The sequence below is a fragment of the Gavialis gangeticus genome, unplaced genomic scaffold, assembly GCF_001723915.1.
Source record: "Gavialis gangeticus isolate Ggan-Ray unplaced genomic scaffold, GavGan_comp1, whole genome shotgun sequence".
In the NCBI taxonomy this organism is placed as follows: Eukaryota; Metazoa; Chordata; order Crocodylia; family Gavialidae; genus Gavialis; species Gavialis gangeticus.
This window is the reverse complement of record NW_017729025.1, coordinates 77,713,850-77,731,719: the sequence shown is the minus strand read 5'-3', so window position 1 is coordinate 77,731,719 and position 17,870 is coordinate 77,713,850. Positions and strand designations below refer to the sequence as shown.

Below are 17,870 nucleotides of genomic sequence, written 5' to 3'. Positions count from 1 at the left end.
GGCCCAAGGACCGAGCCCTGTGGGACCCCACTTCCCACATCCTTCCAGGTCGAGAAGGACCCATCCACTACCACCCTCTGGGTGCGACTCTCTAACCAGTTGGCGACCCATTGGACTGTATGGGTGTCTACGCCACAGTCCCCCAGCTTCCTAATGAGAATGGGGTGAGAGACAGTATCAAAAGCCTTCCTGAAGTCTAGGAAAACTATATCCACTGCCATCCTGTGACAACTTGATTGGTATTTTTACCTGCAAGATTGCATCAAGCCAGAGAGACTCTGAAAGAATCCAGCATCCTTTTTCTCCTTCAGGTAGTCTAACATTTTCTAGAACAAGAAGATTCAGGGGGAAAAAATATAAAAACCATTATTAGACAATTTGTCAAATCAACACTTTTTGTATTGACACAACTGACCAGAAACAATCTTTCTTCAAGTTAAAGTGCAGTTTGCTGTACTTCACTGTACTCGTGATATTGAACCAACCAGAATCAACCACAATTTGTTGTCATCTAGGTTAAAATTAATCAACATTACAATTGTACTAGCAAAGCACCAAACTGCATGATTCCTTTTCAAAACCAAGGGTTGGAGAAGCTGTAAATTATTACCTGCTGAACAATGGTGTTCCCGCCATTTAGAATAGCAATGCCAAGCTTTAATGTTTCAATGACCATGAGTCCCATTTTACCTGTCAAAGAAAGAGTTAATAATTGAAGTGATGTTATATTGTTTAAATAATCTAAAAAACAAACCAGAAATGCTATCTACTGTAGCACATATGCATTTTTTTTATTTATTATGCACAGTTTGTACAGTGACTTATCCACATAATTGTGTATAGACTACTTACAATTTTAATGTCATAGAAACATTACCTTTGCTTGCACTAATCATCTGAAGGACCATCTCAGCAGCTCCACGGTCATGTAGACGAGCCTGCTGATAAAGAGTCTTCTGCTTTTCCATTTCCTTCTCCTGAGTTTGGGAACACAAAATTTCATTATCACCACACTAAACATGCTATTTTCTTTCACACGCAGCATGACCTGTACAACTAGAGAGATAGATGAGATGCACTCTAGTGTCTTGTGGCTGGACTCAAGAAATTGATGCATAAAATACCACGTGGCCAAAGAGAGGCCTTTCAGCAAAGTGGCCCGACTTTTAATAGATTGTTATATGGAGGATTTTTATTCTTTAAAGATGAAAACAAGCATTCACAGGGCCCAACTCTGGTTTAGGTGGTTTAATTTAAGCCACCTAAACCAGAGTTGGGATCACTGCATGCAAATATTTGATGTTTGTGAGAAGGTGCATGGGCATCTAGAAGTAAGTAAGTTGTGGGGGAGAGCTAGCAGGACTGGGAGGGGCTGGCAGGATCAGGGTGGGCCTAGGGGACCATGACAGGGAGCAGCTGGTATGACTGGGGTGGGGGTTCAATATTTTGGGGAGGAACTGCCTCTTCCAGGGGTGTGCTGGTCAGAGAGGAAAACAGCCTGGTCAGGGTCAGTGGGGTGTTAAAAACAGCAGTCCCAGGGTTGTGGAGAGTGGCTGGGCTTTTGCAGCCCCAGAGGTGTCCTGGGACATGTGCATGCATTCATTAAGTTGAGTTAACCCATTTTAGGTCAGGTTAACCCATGCCAATCTAAAGTTTATTTTTGTGTGACAAGAACTAACTTTAGATTGGGTGCACCATTTTTAGGGTGACCTAAGCCCTGTGAACACTTCCATGCTCCAGCATTTAGATTGTCCTAAGCTCAGTTAGGGTGATCTAAATGTCACATCTGTACACACCGTAAGTCTTTGGTTCATGCATTCATCTCTTCCCCTGCATCTTCTGTGCAAAGGGTGTAGGTGAGGGGGAGGAGTGCACAACATTCATTAACAAGGACACCTAAAAGAAGCTACTTTGTTAGAGTCTGGAGGAAGAATTTAGTTGACAATGGATCTGAGTGATCATATCAAATGTTGTAACAGAAATTAAAAGTGTAATTAAAAGACCTAGACAAATTGCAGGATGGGACCAAAAGAAATCTCTTGAGGTTAAATAGGGACAATTGCAAAGTCCTGCACAGAGCATGAAACAATTCCATGCACAGCTACAGGCTGGGGACTGAATGGCTAAGCAGCAGCTCTACAGAAAAGGACCTGGGTGTTACAGTGGACAATAAGCTGAATATGAGCCTTCTTGTTGCTAAGAAAGCTAACAGCATACTGGACTGCATTAGTAGGAGTGTTGCCAGCAGATCGAGGGAAGCAATTCTTCCCTTCTGTTCGGTACTGGTGAGGCCACATCTGGAGACCTGTGTCCAGTTTTGGAACCCCCATTACAGAAAAGGTATGAACAAATTGGAGAGAGTCTAGCAACAAAATGTGGAGGGGGCTGGGGCACATGACTTCTGAGGAGAGGCTAAGGGAACTGGGTTTATTTAGTCTGGAGAAGAAAAGACTGAGAGGAGTCTTCAGCTACCCGATGGGCGGTTCCAAAAAGGATGAAGGTAGCCTGTTCTCAGTGGTGGCAGATGACAGAACAAGGAGCAATGGTCTCAAGTTGCAGCAAGGGAAATTTAGGTTAGATACCGGGAAAAATCCTCTCATGAGAGGGTAGAAAAACACTGGAACAGGCTACTCAGAGAGGTTGTAGAATCTCCATCCTTGGGTCACCCAGAAGCTGTTAGCACCTGCTGGGTAGATAGTCTGTGTAAGGATTCTCCTTGCAATATGATTCCTTCTCCCCTGCTTCTGTGCAGCAACAGCTACTGCATTAACCCTTTCAAAACTGCAAGCCAATTAAAGCTTTTACGGCAATGGTATATATGCAGGTTGCTGGGAACCTATGAGAGGGTTAACAGAAGAGAGGGTGAGTGAGACTGATGAGAGGACTCTGCCACAGTTCCCTACAAGGGTGAGTTCATGTCATGGCAGGTAAGACTGCTTGCTCTTCCTTGTCCTTCCCCCCTCCCCCCCAGTGCCCAGGGCACAGAAATAAATAACTACACTGCTGGAACTGTGGTTCGCAACCAGGGTGCCACCAAATTCAGAAAAGTTATGCAGTGGTCCTTGAGGCTAAAAAAGTTTGAGAACACTGACTTAAGGGAATGGGAAAGGAGGGCTGGAAATAGGCAGCCAGCTCAGCTGACTAGTATAGGCAGCTGAGAGGGAGTTTAAGATTCAACAGTCAGTAGTGATATGATGAATAAGAGAAACTGGGGAGTGAAGAGTACACACCACTGTCAGTGTAGAGCACTGGTAGTCAGCCTGCTCTGGGCCAGATCTAGTCTGTGAAGCTGTGTCATCTGATCTGTGGGGTTCCTCCTGATTCTGGAAATTTGGCAGTACCAAATCAGCGCTACCACCCTCTCATTGCCAAATTTCTAGACCCAGGGGGAATCCCATGCACCAGATGACATGGCCTTGCATGCTGTATCAGTCTGCAGCCAGATCTGGTGTGCAGTGTCCACAGGGTCAGCCCACAATGGGATCCATCATGATGCGTCAGCCTGTAGGGTCAGGGCCACAGCTGGGGGTGGGTGTGCGGGGCTGGTCCTGCATTCTGGATGGGGCCTGTGGGCTGGCCCACCACTAGATTCAGCCAGGGGGTATTGCAGACCCCCTTCCAGATTTACCAGCTGCCCACGTACCTCTACCAGCACACAATTTATATTTTAATCCCTTGAATGCCAATTATTGTTATAATGAAAATTAAATCTGCCATTATACAATTTCGTCCACGTACCTCCCCACAGATATCTTGCATACCCCCAGGAGTGCGTGTACCACAGTTTGGGAACCCCTGGGGTAGAGCTTGAAGAGCAATATTCAAGTATTGCCAAGACAAAAGGGCTCTGTGCTTGACCTCATGAGGCATGTGCACACCCAGAATAGAATATATATAAACAGTATTTCAGAGAAGAAATGTTATTATAGAATAGTGTAATACATCATAGTCTGCCCCAGTGTGATAAAGGGAAGTACATACCACCCCCTAACTCTAAGTTTTCTATCAACCACAGAACCTTAGGATGGTATTGCAAGAGGGATAGAGGGTTTAATACAGAATGTGTAGTTGGATAACCCATCTTGAAGAACTCCAATTACTTTAAATAACAAATGCAGCTTTCTCAGTCAAATGGTTGTCCATGATCAGAATTGAATTTGTTGCTGGAGAACACAAAGAACTCCATTTACTATAGGCAAGTACATTTTCTCCTTGTAGCTGCTAGGTTAGTTGATTACTTATGTAGAATAAATGTGTCTGATGGAGAGGTTAATGAAAATGGATGCTTCAAAAGATGAAAATGCATAAACACATAAGGGTCAGAATGGAAGGAAGCAAAAAGATGCGAGAGAGAGGGGCAAAGTGAGAGGTGGAACAGAGATTGTGAAGAAAAGTAAAAAGAAATGAGAACACAAAGGCAGCAACAGAGTCAGGCAGAGCTTTTAAGGGAATGCTGAGAGGTTTCAATTTAAAGCAGACAGTGCACCACAATGTTCTATTTTTTGGCTGATTGCAGAGTTGATTTGCTTTTCTCTGAATAATCTAGTAAAATGCCTTCCATATAGCTATTATAACTGCATTTGTCCTCTAGTTTTCATCTTACAATTTTGTTCCACCTTGCTTGGACTCTTACCTCAAAAGTTTTCTCTTTCTCTTCATCCTCTTCTTCTTCTTCAATCTGACAGCTCTTTTTACATGAGAAAGAAAAATTGCAAAATAATGCTCAGTTTGAAACAAACAGTGATTATTTCTATTATAGTTGGTGCTGACAGGCAAAAAAACCACACTTTTTAACAAAATAATTACAGTAATGTGTGAAGTTAGCATTTCTAAAATCAAATCTATGCAAAAACTGGACCTTTATTTATAATTGATAAAGCAGCTAGGAAAGCGATTTAGAAGAGGGAAGCCATTAGATATTGGTGCACTTCAAATCTAATTTTGAACACTAGTGCTAAAAAATGATGATATAGCAATATTCCTTAAGTATGTAAGTGCTTCAAAAGTATTTGAGTTCTTTAAATATTTGTCCTCACACATGCATTCATACAAATAAGAACAGAAAAGCCTGTGGCCAGAGAGAAAACAAAGAAGAAGCAGCTAGTAAAGAGGGCATTGCAGGACGAATGAGGGAGTCCTAGGTTCTACTTCCAACTCCTTCATGTACTCATGCATTTTTGCATTATGTGGTTATAAGATAAAATGCATCTCTCAGGGATGGGAAGCCATGATATCAGTAGCCATCCCATACATATCAATTTTTTAAGCACCTTAGGTGATCAGCTCAATGCAAGAAGCAAGGATTTTTTTGTGACATCTTTTTGGAGAGTTGGGAGAGATATTAATGATAATGAAATGTGTCAATGAACTCAATGATACCAATTGAAATTAAGCATGTATTAAGCACACCTATTGAATCAGGCCTCTCCAGGGACTTGGGCACTGCTTCTCTTAGTGTGTGAATCCTGAGTAGACTCAAAAGAGATTTAGGTGCCTAAGGGTGGAATTCTATTACTCTCTGTGCACTGAAATGACAGTTTTGCAAGCTCATACGTGGCCTTTTTGGCCACTGAGGCGTACTTTGCAATTCTATTACCTCCGCAGTTTGGATGTGCATGCACATGCATAATGAACATGAGCAGTAGGCCACACACTGGTAGGGCAAGTATATGATGATGAATGTGCCTAAGGACCAGGAAAAAACAGGAGGATAACAACTTCGAGAAGCAGGAGACCCAAGTTCTAGACTCCCTTCACCCAGAGGGGATTTCAACCAACTTTTCTTGGATTTCCCAACACGGTGCCTAAACTAGTGTGCCACAAATTTGACATCATTAAAAAACCTCTTTACTGCTCTTTTTGAAGCTGAGCTATTATACCTTGCATTTAATAGTCATTTAATACAATGGATTAAGTGAAGTGTTTCTCCCATTGGGAGCAACGGATCAGGCTAGAACTGCCCCCTCCCAGAACTGAAGGCCTCTCACTGGGAAGCATATCCTCTAGGATTATAGGAAAATTGGGATGAAAGGGACCTCACAAGGCCATCTCGTCCAGCCCCCTGCTCGAGGCAGGTTTATCCCTGATTAAACAACCCAGCCATGTGTTGTCCAACCTACTCTTGAAAATTCCAGGGATGGGAGGTCCAGAGTTTCTAGGGTAGCCTGTTCCAATGTTTGACCACCCTTATAGTCAGAAAGTTCCTCTCATCTCCAACCTAAATTTCCCCTGCTGCAGCTTGAGGCCATTGCTCCTAGTTTTGTCCCCAACTGCCACAGAAAAAAAGCCCATTTCCATTTTTCCTGTAATCACTCTTCAGGTATTTGAAGGCTATTATTAAATCCTACCTCAGTCTTCACTTCTCCAGACTAAATAACTCTAGCTCTTTCAGCCTTTCTTCCTAAGTAGCTTGCTCTCTTCCTGCCAACTCATATATCTCCTTCTTCTGGCTGCCCTAGGGGCATTTGAAAGAACAGCATAAGAAGGGACTGTGTAATACCTAACTTGTGATATGGTGGTTAGTGTTGGAAAGTCAGAGAGACAGATTCAAAACTGTTTGGAGGAAGGGAGCCTTGACCTGGGTCTCCTGCTTCCTGGGCAAGTGCCCTAACCCCTCAGCCTTAGGCAATCAAAACATGGGAGAGCAGTCTTTCTCCTTTTCTGGCATTTAACACCCATTAATCAGGCATTTTTGGAGTGCTACGTTTTTGTGATGTCTGTGTTTACACACAGCGAGCATATACAGCCACATACCTGCCTGACCAGTACATGCTCTGTTTGCATATGAAAACGTACATGTCTACAATGCAAGAGTAACAGAATCAATGTCAAAAAGGCCAGTTATGGAAAAGTGTTTGGTGAATAAAGAGTAATAGAAGTCAACTTTAAATGATGATGGTAGTTCTGCATATGAAGAACTTCAGGCACCTAAGTAAGTTTTCTGGAGGAAACTTATGCATCTATGCCTTCACAGGTACCTGAGCAGTTATCAGGGGTTTTATGGATCATTCACTGGGATTTCAGTGCTTAAAAGTGCAACCTAAGTGTATAAGTCCTTTTTGGCTCTAGCCTTTAATGTTTACAACAGTGCAGCAGAAATGGCAGAACTACATTTTTTGGAGTAGGAAAAGTCCTTCCTTAGGACCTGTGTAAAGAGTTCAAATTCAGTTCCATAGGGTTGTGTAGTTTAGCAGACTTAGGTCCAGTGATGCCATAAAAATAGCTAGAGAATATGAGAGGAACTGCTATTGTCAAATAGAACACAAAGGAGACAGTAGAGGAAAGCTTACAGAATGTGTCCGAATAAATTGGAGAAGTATCTAGGGGTGGGAATGGGGTTTGAAATTACATACTTACCTTTGCCATCATGGCTGAATAGGAAATATACAAAGCATCATCTTCTAGTTTGCTGGAGGAAGAAAAATGCCATTCACAGTGATTATTATGAAGGTTTAAAATCTCTTGCAGTACTGTCAGAATGCAGGTCTCATTTTCCTCAAAGAGAGCTATGCCTTATTCACCTCATTTCCTTGTGAATTCCTTGGTAAAATTCATATGTATATACAGGCGAGTAAGGTCAATAACATATTTTATTATTGATAAATAGGTGCAATGTCTGACAGAGCGCTAGCAGGGTGAATGGAAAGGTCAGTTACCTGGCTGAAACAGAGCCACTTCATTGAATAAAAGATAGCAGAATTCAACTCTATATGATGATTGTGGCAGTTCTACACATGTGCCCAGAACTGGACCCAGAACTAACTTCAGTTAAAGCTGTTCCAGTTTTTAAGGGACTATCTAATTAAGTAAATCAATAATCACATGGAAGATTATGTTAAGGCAATGTAAGAATACTTTGCCTTTGTCTTCTAAGTGTGAACAAGGCAGAAACTGGCATTAATAGGAATTCAGACTATTTACCATGATTTTCTGAACCTTTTATAACATAAAAAGATTATGAATACCTGCTAACAATAAGAACATTTAACTACTACAGTAAAACCTTTGTTATCCGGCATCCCTCAGGAATGGGGGATGCTGTATAACAAAATATGCCGGTTAATTGAGTGGCCCAAACAGGCGTCCTTGCCTGTTTGTGTCATGGCTTCTCCAGTACCATAGATTGGAGGAATCATCTTGTCTGTAACAACAGTAACTGATTTGGCCTCATATCTATAAGAAATTAACCTTGGCAATTTTGGGGCTATATATTCTCTAAATCCTACTTCCACCTGCCAAAAATGTATTAGCAGTACTGAACTGTAGCTGTGCTAAATCATTTTTACAATCACATTCTGATTCAAAAACCATAGTTCCTCACATATAACATACACCTTTCCTCCAAAATCAGACCCCCAAAATTGGGGTGCCTGTTTTAAGCAGGGAAGCTGTTTTCTTCACTGCAAATGAAGGAAGCCTGGAGACACTGTGAATGTCATGCAGCTGCCAAGGTGGTGGAATCTTATGGTAACTCTCTCACAACCACAGCTGTTGGCTGTGCATGTACCTGAAGCAGGAAGAAAGCAGCTGGTAGTGTCATGATGAGGCTTGTAATGTAGAAATTCCACTTTATCTACAGCAAATTATATAAAGAACTAGTTACAGTAAAGAAATATTAGTCTTGCTGCTGATCTTGCAAGGGTTTGGGACCTAACCATTAGGGCTGTGCGAAGCTTCAGTCTCTGATTCGATTTGGAGGAGATTCGGCAGCCGAATCTCCAAATCTGAATTGAATTGGTAGACCCACTAAAAGGTTAGAATTGAATCTGAAGCCTCCAAATCGATTTGCAAAAGATTCTGAGAGATTCAGATTCAGATCAGCTGGGGACAGGCAATCACAGTTGGATGGGGGAGCTGTGGGAGAAATCCCCATGGCTGCCTGGCCTGGCCCCATCCTCGACCTAGCCCCAGCCTCCCAGCATTTAAAAAATAACAAAAAAAATCCCGCACTCACTGGCTGCAGCAGCAGGGATCAGGGCCTCTGAAGGCTCATGGCAGAGCCCCCTCCATGCAGTGTAGGGCAGTGAGGGGCAGCGGGGGTTGTCCCACCCCCGCCTGCTACCTGCATGGCACCTGTCGCATTGCACAGGTATAGTGCAGTTTGGCAGGGCACCACGCACTGTCTAGGAGCTGGGATAGCTCCAGCAGTCAGCAGGAGCTGATCACTGCTCAGCGCCAGCTCCTAGATAGTGTGCAGCACCCTGCTGAACCACGCTGCACCTGCACCATGGGGCAGCTGCTGCACGGGTTCCAGGCGGGGGTGGGGGGGGAGTGGGTGGCAATTCCTGCTGCCCTTCCCTGCCCTGCATGGCATGGGTGGGCTCTGCCACGAGCCCTCAGAGGCCCTGATCCCTGCTGCTGCAGCCAGTGAGTGCAAGGTGCTTTTAAAAAAAATTTTTTTTTTTTGAAGTGCCAGGAGGCTGGCATGGGGGATGGGGCCTGGGCAGGGCAGCCATGGGGGCTTCTCCTGCAGCTCCCCAACCAGGGACAGGCAGCCACAGCCAGAGGAGCCACAGGAGAACCTGCAGCCACCCAGCTGTGCCTGCCTCTCCCCAGCTGAACCGAATCTCCAAATTAGCACCGAATCTCCAGTTCTGATTAAGCCAAATCAAATGGGGACAGTGATTTGAAGCACTGTCCTCCGAATCAGCCAATCTGAATTGAATACTTCCCTATTCACACAGGCCTACTAACCATGTTGGACACTGACTAGGTCCTCCTGGAAACAGTGTTTCCAGGAGATATGGCACAACAGGAAATTCCTGCTGCCTGCTGCTTCACCAGCCTGTTTCCTGGGATGCCAACCTTCGTGGATACTCTATGTTCCCAGAAGCACTTACTCAATGTCACGCAGTCAGCTATGACTCTGCATTCTGTTCTCTAAAAACACGATGCATGTTTTATTTGGGGGCATGCTGGACACAAGAAAATGTGGTAATATTTTTACTTCTGTTGTCACTCTAAATTTACCTTAATGGTATAATTCTATGATCAATGAAGAGAAAATAAGGCTACAAAAATGAGTCGTACGTAATTTAGAATGTCGCTCTATTTACCTTCTCTCAGTGAGAGCATTGTGACTGAAATAAAGGATAATCTGATGAAGTGGATCAGGATGTTTTTTTTCAGTCTCTTCTTCTTCCTCTTCCTCTTTCCTTGGTGGTGTCTACACAAAGATTTACATTGTAACATTTCATAAGTGGAAACAACACAAACAACAAACCGAAGCAGAGAAATCTGAATGCAGCAAAAATAATTATAGTTTCATTCTGTTCAATTTATGTTCTTTTTCCAAAATTGATGATATTCAGCAGTCTGGAACATGTGAAATGTTCTGTTTGTATGGCTATGAAGCATTTACAGTATCTCATTCTGTTACTCTTGTTTGAAAGGAAAGTTGAAGTTTATCCAAGTCAATATGTTGCAAATGAAAGTTATAAACTTGATTCAGCAGAAATTAATCTGTAAACTTCTGTGTCATTGTTGAATCTGCCTTTCTTGTCCCAAACAAATTGGTGAGAAGGAAAAGGTATGGCAGAAAGTGTGTTAATGGGAAGAAAAACAATACAACACAATGAAGACCAAAGACTGAACAAGTCCCATTACATATGGTCTAATCTTAAATGATAATCCTTGTCTCATCAGGGAAGGGGTGGGGAGTGCTGATATTTTTAATAAGTGAAATAAAGGCCTTACTATAGCTGTCAGAAGTAGAAGAATAGCATCACCCATAATCTCTCAAAAATGCAAATGCTTTTTTCCAATATACCAGTGCCTCTTAAAAGGCGTTATATGTTTTCTGTGAAAACCCACAGCAGCTCATGTTGAGTTTAGACCTTAACATATTTTTCTGGTTTGTAACCGATATCTTCCTTTTCCATGGGGCTTACACAGCAAGGATATTGTATTTTAAACATTTCTAAGATGCCAAAGACACATCATGAAGAAGGAAGAGAGATATGGTGATCTTTCTGAATGAGAATTAGACTCAGGTTTAGATACCAAAATGCAGAAGGTCACCAATTCTCCACATCCATTATATATAAAGACTGAATTTCTGCTGAATATGGCTACAACATATTTACGTTTCATTACAGAGTACCAACAAGAAAATAGCATAACTTAACTTGCATTAAAGCTTAAAATGTTAAAATAAAGAAAGTATTATGTATCAACAAAAAAATCAAAAGGAGGGAAAAGCATCAATTGTGTTAAGCTTCCAAACAAATAATAATTAACACATAGGAACATAGGAATTACCATATAGACAAAAGCAGTCCATCTAATCCAGTCCTGTTTTCAAAAGTGAACAATACCATATACTTCAATCAAGGGCATAAACCACCTTTAATGCACTTCAATATGCATTATTGAGATAGGAGGTAAACTTCTTCCTGTCCACAGGAAGCAATCAGCTTATGCCCTGAAGTATGAGGATTGCAGTTTTTATAAATGTAGATAAGAAAGTATGATACAGAAAGTTAAACACAGTTAAAATATGTATAAAAATATATATTAAAATGGGCACTGATACCTAAAGCCCAGTTATGTCAGTACTTACAGCCAAATCCTGAACTAGTTTCTCTTCAAATGAATATTCCTCTGTTTCTATCCAATAGTTCTGATAACCATGGAGGAAGAGGTTAATAGAACGGTGCCTGGGAGGGGGGGTGAAAGTGAGATCAAGAGGGGTAAAAGGAACATAGTATAATAGCTTAGGTAGTTAATGATTAGTAAGGATATGCATTTTGTACAATTTTGATCCTCTGATTGGTCAGTGAAATAAAACCCAAACTAATGGAGATGTTCAGTGGTATATTCATCAGACTTCTGAGAATACTTGGGGTACACTTTGAATGCACATCAAATACCTCCTAATTTCATTATAGTTCTCTGCAGCTGTCTGTTTATACTGGCACTGTGCCTTAATTGTATTGTGATAGCATCAAAAGCCTCTATCTGGACTGAGATACCATTGTGTCATGTGTTGTACAGACATAGTCTTTAGTCAAAGAAGTTTCAAATATACAATAAAAAAACCACACAGGAAATACAATATGACTTGTTTAAAATAGAGAGAGGGAGTTAGCTGTGTTAATTAGAAGGCAGGGCAGTGTGGCACTTAGAGATTGACTGAAGCGGTTCTCAGAACCAGTGAGTCTCTATGGTCAAATGTAGTTAGCTGTGTTAGTCTGAAGTCAAGCAGAAGGCAGGATAGATCTGACCCTTACAAACCAAGTGAATAAAAAACAAAATATGCACTGTATATAGCACAAACTCTCATGAGATGAAGCTTACTTCATCAGATATTGTCTCTAAAGCCCTATCTACATGTGCAGGTAAAGGTGCGATGGGATCGAAAGTGCGATTCACAAAATCACACCTCCTGCCATGCCACACGTTCATGGCAGAAAGCGCAATTATGGGATTGCACTTTAGATCTCATTGCCTGATCCTGGGCTCTCCCTGTACCAGCAAGAAGCAAGATCTCATGGCTGGATGCCCCCTTAACTGAGGGGCTCCCAGCCATGGGGCACCCCATTCACCTCCACAGATGGGAGATGCAGCTGCCGCAATCTTCCAGCCTCAGAGATGCGTTAACCCCCAGGGCTGGGAGACTGCAGTTGTGCCCTGCAGCTGCCAGGACCTAGCTGGGTTGTAGCACCAAGAGGTATGCTGCATCTGCAGCTGTGGGACTCTGGGTCCAGGTAGCTGTGGGATGCTGCTGGGACCCAGAGTCCACAGCTACAGGGGCTGAGACTCTCCAGCAGTTGTAGCACTTACAGCCCCAGCTGGCCAGGCACACCACTGTGTCTGGGAGCCTGCAGCTGACAGGGCTCTCAGCCACAGGGGAGACCCTGTTGCATATGAAAATTAAAACACAAAAGCAACCAGCTATAAAGTTAATACACATTTTTGAGGTCTAGCTTCATAGCTCGCTGCAGCTTTTTATGGCATGATAGCTATTTTGCACATGTAGGTGGTCTTAAGGTAATTGTGCAATTAACCAGTTAATTGCATGCCTGTAACATGTAGGGAGGGGCGGCAGGCAGAAGATGCCACCCTGCTCTATCTTCTGACTGTATAAAATAGGTAGATAAACTTTCATTTTACATTTCCCAACTTTTTTAAAGGTGGGTTCTGAGAAGATGAGGGACAACAATAAGATTCTCCATGCTTACAAATGTTAGCATTTGGATGCACCCTGTTATTCTCTATGTTTCTCTCTCAGTGCAATAGGGAGAGGGTCAGTTATACACTTTTAGTGCTGCTATTGTTTGAACGGAGACAATGTTTTGCAAACCGAAGTAACAAACAAAGCTTCAAATAAATATTGTGACATTTGTAAGTTGGCATATGAATAAGCTATGTGCAAAGGAAAGTTTAGCTTCAAACATTTAAAATGCAATGTAAATTGTAGTCAGCTCTTAATACAGAGACAGCTGCACTTACATCCACAATTTTTCCTTATTCCTCATATTAACATAGTGCAGGAAACAATTTTTGGTGCATGTATTCATGGCGGTATTTCCAAGCTAACTCATATTTGTGCCTAGGCAGGGAGGGTGGGAAACGATGATGACACACGAGTCAGCCAGACAATGTGCACTGCAGGGACAGAAATGGCAGGCTTGGGTAGAAATCTTAGTAGATGCCTATTGATCATGTTTAGAAGTGATACTTCTATTTTTTATCTGTTATAACCTTTTTGTTCTAATATGCTCAAACTACACTGTGGACCATAAAAACTTTTTGTAGACCAAATTTCAAATGTAGCTTTCTTCTGAATTATTTCCATGAAACAAAAATGATTGGCAGTACATTTTTTTAAAAGTGGAAAAGATGTAATTTTATATTCTTGCTATAACTCTAAGTCATAGGGATTTCTCAGTCTTTACAAAAGAACATCACTTTTCAATTGTGACTATAACCAGGAAAAAGTAGATTTCTTCCAGAAAGTAAATGGTTAAGTAAAATTTATTTTTTAATTGAAACAGGGTTGGACTTTTATTATAGGCATAAAACTAAACCCAAAATTTTACTATGCTGAGGGGATGCAATATATATCTACAAACTGATGAATTTTTTTTATTATATTAGCATTGTCTTGGCTGAGTTGGTGCACTGGGATGGCAAAATTCATTTGGTGAAGTTGCTACCATAAGTATCACTGACATAACTTTTACTGACATATAACCACAGTCTTTTATCTCAAATGCAAATCTCAATCCCAAATTAAGGAAATAATGTTTTGTCAAATGTTTTGGTCTAAACTGCCCACAGGAATTCATAAATGGAAAAGTATATATTTTACAAAAACCTAGAATCTGGCCCTAGGAACACACCGTACTGGGCATGGTGGGTACAATCACTTGATATGATCCTGCAAGAGGCTGAGAAGTGAGACGTCTGGGAAAAATTACATGGAATTCTGTTCCCAGTGGTAAGATTTTTCAGGATATTGCCTATACAGCACATGCATATGTTTTATTTAAAAAGACATTTGTTTTTAGATGCACTCTGCATGCCCTGTGAAGCAGAGATTGTTTAATTCATCATTTTTGTGTTGGGTTTTTTTAATTATAATGACACTACCCTAAGCAAAGTGGATGTTAAAGTTATTAAGTGGGGTGTACACAAGGTAAAATTACAGGCCATGTCTGACATACAGAAATAAAATATTCACCTACAGAGAATATTTTACACACATTATTCATGCTGTGCTTTTGAAACTAAACTACACTTTACTGCAGCATTTTATCAATGGTTCCTAAAGACTGACCAATCAGAATCCCTTCTAAAAATTGTACAAATTCATGTTTTTATGATAACATCAAATCATGGCTGGGAAAGGAGTAAGTGTGCGCATAAGGAAGAGGCTCTCCATAGGTTACATTACCGTTAACATGAGTATAAGCCTGTCATACTGAGTTTTTTCATGTACTTTTTCCAGCCAAACACGTTGAAAGGTGCTCAGGAAGAAATTGCTAATTTTGTGTCTGAAGAAAAGCATATAGGTTTTCATTGAAGAACTAACAACAAAGGCACAAGTTAAATTCAGTAAACTAGTAAAAGATAAAGAAGCCTGTATTTGCAAGCTATTTTTGAATAACTGTCTTGTGTACTCTCTTCTGTATCTCTCAGTGCACATGTATATAATAAATAAAAAAACAAAGACTAGTAAAGTGCATTCCTGTAAAGCATCTCAATATTTCTCACATACACCTCAGAGAGAATATACTTATTAGTCAGATAATAATTTTCCTCTTCAAAGCAATATTAATTAATAAATAAACAGAAAGAATTAGTATTTCCAAGCACTAGCAATGTTCACTCTTTGAGAAACTAAAATTTGTAAGGTTACAATAAGTATTTACTTTGCATCACAAGCTTCCTCTTAGAAAAAGAAGTACTTGGAATTGGTTTGCAGGGAAACATTAAATAATCTATAATTTTTGGATGCACTGCTTTAAAGCAGAGAGCTGTAAAACAATGCATCAGACATTAAAATGGACAATGCACCGGAAAACCTTAAATAAAGACAAATATTTTGTTGGAGAATATCAGATTCAAATGGGAGACTAACATGAAAATCACATCTCAAGAATGGATCAGAAGAAGGGATTTGCAAACACTGAAGGGCATAGCACTTTCTAGGATGAAAAGTTGTTTTTACTAATTTGCAGGGGTATCTTTTAAACTCACTCTCTTATTGTTAAATTTGGCATTGACCTTTACACCCCAATATAACAACAAAACAAAAATTAGAAAAAAACCCATATTGATATAGGCATTCACTTGCACAGCTTTCATAATTAATAATACACCCTTGAAATAAACTCCCTGGTGTTCAGAGATGTCTTAATGCCACAATCAACATAAATGATGGATTGATAGTTATGTAATTATGTGTATCATGGCAGAATAGCTTTATCTTGCTGTCAAAATGCTGTGAATTGTGTACAGAATAGCTGTCTGTAGAACATTTAAAATCATTTTGCACATAGCAATCGGAAATAAGCCTACAATCTCAATAATTTTTTTCTTGGGACTTTGCTTAGGTATGTTGAGAAGGCAGTGGATACCAAATACTTGCTCATAATAGCACAGTTTAATAAAAAGTCACACAAACACTGAACACAGAAATACTTGGCCATTCATTTTTCAGCAATATTAGTGAAAATCAGGAGAAACTTAGTCATAGAACCTGTAAGTCTAAGAAGAACTGGGCCTAATATTTCTAACATGGAACAGATTCAGCAGATTTGCCAGCTTTCTACTACAAAGAGTATTACTTCATATTTTGTTGAAAATGCAGAATGCAGTAATAGTTCTCTTCATCTGCATTTAAGGGTCACACAAACATGCCTAGGATAAGTTTACACAGGGATAATCCTCCCTAGAACAGGGGGTTGGAATAGATGACTTCCTGAGTGCCTCTGTGCTCTATTTTTTGATTCTCTGATCTCCCATCATCTAGACAGGCACTCACCAATTTCAAGGAAATGTGTTTTTTTAAACAGAAAAAATAAGAAAGCATATTCTTTTTATCATTTGGCTATTAGTTTTGGAGGTTATAAGTATATCCTGGGCTAAGTAAACTCTGAATAGTTTATTAATAGAGAGTGTGCTTATCAAGAAGTACCCACAAATTGCTGATATACTGAACTGTCCCCTCAGTTCTCCCAACGTTTTGCTCCTTTCTGTTCTACTCATTTGTTACAACAAAAACCTTGTATGTTGTTACATTTTATTTAAGTCTTCCCTTTTCTCTTCTTTACATTCTTCTCAGAATAATATGGTAAACACTTTTCTACCAAGTAGCCTATCCAGGGTAGATCTAGAAAGATTACGAGTTGGCTGCAGATACACTGGAGGATAGAGCTAGGATCCAGAATGACCCAGTGAAGAAATGGTCTTCAGTCAAGAGATGAGATTCAACAAGGACAAGTACAAAGTCCTGCGCTTGGGACAAAATAACTGCATGCACAACTATAGGTGATCGAATGACTGGGTAGGCAGCAGTACTGCAGAGAAGGACCTGGGAGTTAAAATAGACCATAAGCTGAATATGAGACCAACGTGTACTCTTGTTGCAAAAAAAGCCAACAGCATCTTGGGTTGTATTAACAGGAATGTCACTTGCAAATCAAAGGAAGTGATTTTTCTGCTCTATTCAGCAGTGGTGAGGCTTCTAGGGAGTACTGTGTCCAAATTCTGGGGCCTACATTTCAAGCAGGATGTGGATGGTTTGGAGGAAATCAGAGAAACAAAAATGATTAGGGGGCTGGTAAGCAAGACTTATGAGTAAAGGCGGAAAGATCGAAGGTTATTTAGTCAGCAGAAGAAAAGACATGAGAAAGGATCTGATAAATCTTAAAATACCTGAAGGGTGATTAAAGAGAGGATGGAGATGGACTTTTCTGTATGACTCTAGGGGACAGGACTAGAAGCCATGTTCTCAAGCTTCAGCAGTAGAAATTTAGGTTGAAGACTAGGAGAAACTTTCTGATTAATGTTGCCTCATTCCCTGAAGTCAATGGAAAATAAAGGACTGCTTTAAAGGTTTAAGGAGGTTTAAGCTGGATATTAGGAAAAACTTTCTCACTAGGAGGGTGGTGAAGCACTGGAACAGGTTACCTAAAAACAAGGTGGAATCTCCATCCTTGGAGGTTTTTAAGGCCTGGCTTGACAAAGCCCTGGCTGGGATGATATAGTTGGGGATGGTGCTGCTTTGAGCAGGGGTTGGACTAGTTGACCTCTTGAGGTCCCTTCCAACCCCAGTTTTCTACGATTCTATGTTGTAGCTGTGATGGTTCATAAATTATGTGACAGGCAAGGGTTTCTTAGGGTGATATCTTTTATTGGAC

General features: G+C 40.8%; 1 protein-coding gene across 1 annotated transcript in view; it reads right to left on the bottom strand.

The window, feature by feature from the left end:
- The window catches only part of RYR3 (ryanodine receptor 3), a 666,405-nt gene that overhangs the window by 65,944 nt on the left and 582,591 nt on the right, over positions 1-17,870 (bottom strand). Inside the window, exons 74-80 of the mRNA XM_019518966.1 lie at positions 11,561-11,657; positions 10,056-10,165; positions 7,357-7,408; positions 4,634-4,687; positions 878-977; positions 611-690; positions 250-326 (exon numbers count right to left, since the gene is read on the bottom strand). Coding sequence (XP_019374511.1) covers positions 250-326; positions 611-690; positions 878-977; positions 4,634-4,687; positions 7,357-7,408; positions 10,056-10,165; positions 11,561-11,657 — 570 coding nt within the window. The remainder of the gene's footprint in view (positions 1-249; positions 327-610; positions 691-877; positions 978-4,633; positions 4,688-7,356; positions 7,409-10,055; positions 10,166-11,560; positions 11,658-17,870) is intronic.